This window comes from Olea europaea, unplaced genomic scaffold, assembly GCF_002742605.1.
Source record: "Olea europaea var. sylvestris unplaced genomic scaffold, O_europaea_v1 scaffold1233, whole genome shotgun sequence".
Lineage (NCBI taxonomy): Eukaryota > Viridiplantae > Streptophyta > Magnoliopsida > Lamiales > Oleaceae > Olea > Olea europaea.
The window spans coordinates 87570-92780 of NW_019229762.1; the positions used below are offsets into that span (position 1 = coordinate 87570).

General features: G+C 32.9%; 1 protein-coding gene across 2 annotated transcripts; it reads right to left on the reverse strand.

The window, feature by feature from the left end:
• Positions 1–697: 697 nt before the first annotated feature.
• Positions 698–2902, reverse strand: LOC111374295 (gamma-glutamyl peptidase 5-like). 2 transcript variants are annotated; one of them, XM_022996952.1, is made up of 4 exons: positions 2456–2902; positions 2260–2328; positions 1880–2047; positions 698–1399 (listed from the first exon to the last, which is right to left on the reverse strand). In XM_022996952.1, exons 1-4 carry the CDS (start codon positions 2771–2773, stop codon positions 1274–1276), a joined length of 681 nt encoding a protein of 226 aa, XP_022852720.1. In that variant the 5' UTR covers positions 2774–2902; the 3' UTR covers positions 698–1273. The 2 variants fall into 2 exon arrangements, with proteins under 2 accessions (XP_022852720.1, XP_022852719.1); XM_022996951.1 differs by having other exon boundaries at positions 702–1399; positions 2167–2328; positions 2456–2895.
• Positions 2903–5211: the final 2309 nt, after the last annotated feature.

The window sequence follows — 5211 nt, forward strand, 5'->3', positions numbered from 1 at the left end:
TCCTGTCTATATAAATCTATATCTCGTTTTGGAAAAAATACATACAAAAAGAAAATAGAAAAATCCTCTTGTATCAATCCTTCATTTTCATATTCTGATTTTCTTATACTCGGGTTTTTACATATATTTTGGAGTACAATTGAGAGTTCTGGAAAAACTATTCGTGATTGCTGCACAAGTGGTTTACGATTGTTGTATCCTGGGAGTGATTGTCCACGGAGGTCGCAGCAATTATCGACGGACAATTTCACTTTGGGACATCATGCTGTCAGGAGATTCGATCGGACGATAAGTCATATATATTTTTGCATTTTACTGTTCTGAACATTACTGCAACTAGTTATTATTCCAACAATTACAACAAACAAACTATAAACAAAGCCTTATTCCCAGTAAATGTGGGATCAGCTAGATTGAATTGTATTAATTGAGTTCTTATGTTCGTCATAGGCATACCTCAGGTTTTCCCTGTAATTATTTATTTCAGCTAACTTTGTATGTAATTCTCCCCAAGTATGGTGACAGTCCAGTTTGGACATGAATTTTGGAGGATACAAATGATTGTGCTTTAACATTAGACTTATTTGACTTATTCTTTTGGCTTCTGCAAGCACATAATAATAAATATAATGGTACTTCAGTTTATTTTAGAGGGATACAAAGAAATTTGTTATGAAAATGAAAGAACAGTTACAAACTTTTTTTTCCTCTTATTGTATAACAATGAGGCTTTTGAGATATGTTGCTTTCTTACCTAACATGGTATAATGCCTTGTGCATATATTCCAGAATATCTAAAATATTTACTGGGATAAGTTTTGTTCCCTTTCATGTGGACATCTGAGAATATGATTCCAATCTTCTCGTACAATATTTCCTTGGTACTAGCAACATCACTTGACTACAACAACGAGGATGTTTGTTAGTTAGTATTAAACATAGAACTAAGGTTCAAATGCCTTTGACACCTAAGGTTCGATAGTAGCTCGACTAAAAGGGGATTCTGGGAAAAAATCTGTGGCTAGAATAGAAACAGTATCGCTCCTAGTATTGTTGGTTTAGCTTTGTTTATGTTGTCAAAATGTAATTCAAGTAATCGAGCTCTCTTGACCGCTTAACTATTCCAGCTATACGAACACACCTTATTAAACGAGTTAATGATTTACTGCCATTGACATTTGCTTTTCACTTATCAAAATGGACAAGTGCTCAAAGATTGGAGGCTAAAACTTTGGCAGTTTAGACAAAATCATACAAAATGAAGTAGTTGTCATCAGAAATATGTTTGTGACTGAGCAATCCATCTGCCTTTGAGAAAGCTCTTACAAATCCTTTCCCAGTATTTCCTATCTGCTTCTGCTTTCTTTAACTTCAACTTGGCTTCTTCTGCAAAACCCTTCTGCAATTGGACAAAAAATATATCAAAAAGGAGTTTGCAGAGTTTAAGAAGACAATTTCTGCAGTTAAATAGACCATTGCATTGCCTGTGCATGTAAACAACGAGATACGTGTAAATGAATTGGATATGCATATAATAATAGAATCATATCATAAAATGTGGCAAAATTTGACGTTGACTGTCAACTTTGAGTAAACCCTCCTTTATTCGAGTTTAGGATCGGCTATGAAAGGGAAAAAAAAGGGTCCAGAGATTTACCAAAATATAGTGATAGGTGTCAACTTACTACAATCTTCTTCTTTTAAGCATAGTTCGAGTTCTAAATCCTAAAAAGACTCGTGTCATAAGACGTAAAAAATTTTGCCCTAGCTGTCAAAAAAAAAAAAAAAAAAAAAAAAGAGAGAGAGAGAGGAGAGAGGAAAAAGTAGTCGAGGGATTTGAAAACCAGTAAACAGAATTTACAATTTACGGTTAGTGTACCTCAATGGAGTTGTTCCAGACAAGACGATCTATGAGATTGTCAAGAATGTCTTTCGTGTATTCAGGATGTCCCTGAATTCCTAGAATGTTGTCTCCAAATGTGAACATTTCTACTTCTGTTTTATCAGAATATGCAAGAACTTGTGCTCCCACAGGCACTTCATAAACCTGTCAATTATTTTCACCACCCGTCATATTTCTCGGACAAAAAAATTAAGAAAATAAGAATTACACACACAAACTCACACTAAAAACATGCAAGTGTGAAAAATAGAATAGACATATACCTCATCTTGATGGCACTCAATGATTGAAAGAGTGGGAGGAATTTCGGCCAAATCGAAAGACCAATTAACTGAGAAATCCTCAGTAAACCTAACCTTTCTTATTCCAATATCCCAGCCACTATATGCTTTCCCTACTTTTCCTCCCAAAGCTCTACACAAAACCTTGAAAAAATGAAACATAATTATGAGTTAAAAATGAAATAATATAAGCAAATCTAGCCTTAATAATTTAAGTATCATTTTATGTAAGTATACTATTTTGAACATATATATATATACACACACACACCTGATGACCGAAGCAAATCCCTAGAACTTTCTTTTGCATGGTAAATAACGTTTTCAAAAGATAGCAAAGTTCAAGAATCCAATATTCATCCCCATTAGCATCATGAGGGCTTCCACTGATCGCAAATCCTTCATAGTTGTGAAGATCATCCATGTGGGGAAATTCCCCGTCGACTACACGAAACAAGTCCCATTTCTCTCCTTCACCTGCTAATGCTTCAACAAATACATTGAAATATCCACCGTACACTTTCTTCACATAATCTGAATTCCTTGCTGCCATTAGTAGTGCAAATCTTCTCTCTTTCTGGACCTTCATCTTGTAAAATAAGTGAAAATAGAACTTTCTTGTAGGAATAAGTAGAAGTGTATCGGATTGTTAAAAGCAATTATGAAATTACAATGGGAGAGACTGAAAGTATGAAATTAAAATGGGAGGAACTGATCCTTTTATAAGAGAAAGACAGAGTATGGTAGCTGTAGTTGACAGTGGAAATTTCATTTTCTTAATATATATTTTGCACATGTTAATAGAAAATTTCTCCTTTACTGTAGAATCTTACCTGTTTTTCACATTTTTTTAATTATCTTTTCTGCTTATCAATTTTAAATTTATGTACATGTTAGGCAGGGAAACACGTGAATGGTCTCTTAAAAATACACATCAAAGTCAACTTTGGTGAAGTGCTCAATCCAAACACAATTTTTATTTTTTGGTTCAAGTATTATGATATCGTCATAGGTGACAGTACTGGTAATCCTACAACTCACACTAGTTCGGCTAAATGACTCGTAATTCCTCATTTACACTTAATAATATATTATGTGCTCCCACAGTTCGAAAGAATTTACTCTGTTCCCCATTTTGCGAGCTAAACAGAACCTTCATGGAATTTTTTCCACCCTTTTCTGCTCTGAAGGACCTAAGCACAAGGATCACACTAGCTCAAGGTCGGAATAATGGAAACGTTTAAGGAACTAAGCTCCTTGTAAAGATGAAATACATAGGGATTTTTACAAATGATGAGATGATAATACTGAATTGACAAGATTAAATTTGTGTTTTCGTTGAACATATGAAATTGTGCCAACTGGCAATGTGTTAAACTATTTAAAATCTCTGTACATGTAGCATGATTGATGTTTACGAGTGGTTGGTTGTCAAGATTTCCACATCAACCTCCCATGCACTTACAGCTGCAACTACTTCGATTCCCTAATGGCATCGTCGTTTGGGACATCTTTCCTCAAAAATTTTACAACACATTATATCTTTATGTAATTCTATTCTACTTTTAACTTAAATACTATGCCTTTATCTCTTCATTCTCACATCAGAATATATATATATATATATATATTGATTTTTAAATGTCAATAAAATTGTCAAAAACTTGAAAAATAGGATACATGTCCAAATAGACAATGAGTCCTGACTGACTAAATGGTAAGTTATTTCATATGATTGGGAATTTTAGGGTATTAACACTCAAAATACATCTTTTTTCTGTTATGATAATGCAGCTAATACAGAATTACTCACTTGCTATCCTGTATATTCTTTGATAAGTTGATTAAGTAAATCTAAAGAAAGATTAATTTAAGATTAAACTTTCCATAAATCTATTTATTAATACTAGTCTGCATCTCGTACGTTGCACAATTTTTGTATTTATTATGTTATTATTAGTGTGGAATGTGTAGAATTTAGAAAAAAGTATTTACAAGGTTTAATGGATTTTTTTGAACCCTCTTTTGGATTTTTATTTTGGGTCTATTTTTTTGGGACTTTCTGTTACTTGATTGTAGGAATTCGTTGAAATTATAAGCAATATTTTGAGTCTTTTCGAATGAAATACTAAGTGGGTACTTTGGACTCTTGTAATGACATTATGTTTGAAGAATCCCATGGTTTTTGTGTGATGAATGTGGGTGGTCGGAAATTGGGTTATTTGGAGATTTTCTACAATGAAAATAAAAATAAAAATGCTGCAATGTTATATTCACTCATTACCTTAATGAATGAGATGAGTTTTTTTTTTTTCCAAAAATGGAAAAAATCAAGATAGTGACTAAAATTGAAAGTCCTAATCTTAAGGATTCTTCATCAACAAATGGAGAACCAAAATGGCAGTAACGTATAAAAATAGAGAAGATATAAAAATGATAAATGCGAATTGAGGAAGAGGGAAAATGTCATTGTAGCATGTCTAGGAAATAGTTGAATAGAAAACGACATCGTTTTTGCTCACGAAAAAAAAAAAAAAGCTACAGTGAGACAAAATAGAAAAATTCATTGTTGCTTCTACAGTAACTCCAGAATTGCCTTTATTATATAGTGGGGATAATGATAGTTGTGCAACATAATTGAATAGTAGGAATAGCAAAATGTATCTTCTCACATCGAATTGGGAGGAAATTTTCTAGTTAGTGGAGAAATAAAAAAATATGGCGGACAAGGGGTTGGCCGTAGGCCTTGGAGACCTCCAAGTTTTCCTACAACTTAATCTTTATAAAAACGAAAATAAAGGTTAAAAAACGAGGCAGGATGTTTTTTTTTCCTCCATTTTGTCTCTGCTTGAGAAGCATATTTTAGCAATTTTTACTATGCAAACAAATTTTATATTTATATTACTATTCATTATTATCCACACATTTTGCAATCGTCACCACTATTTCTTCTAAATAGTTATTGAAAAGTTACTAAAAGTGTCCCCTGCACTTTAGACCACAACTCATTTTTTATCCAACTGCAAA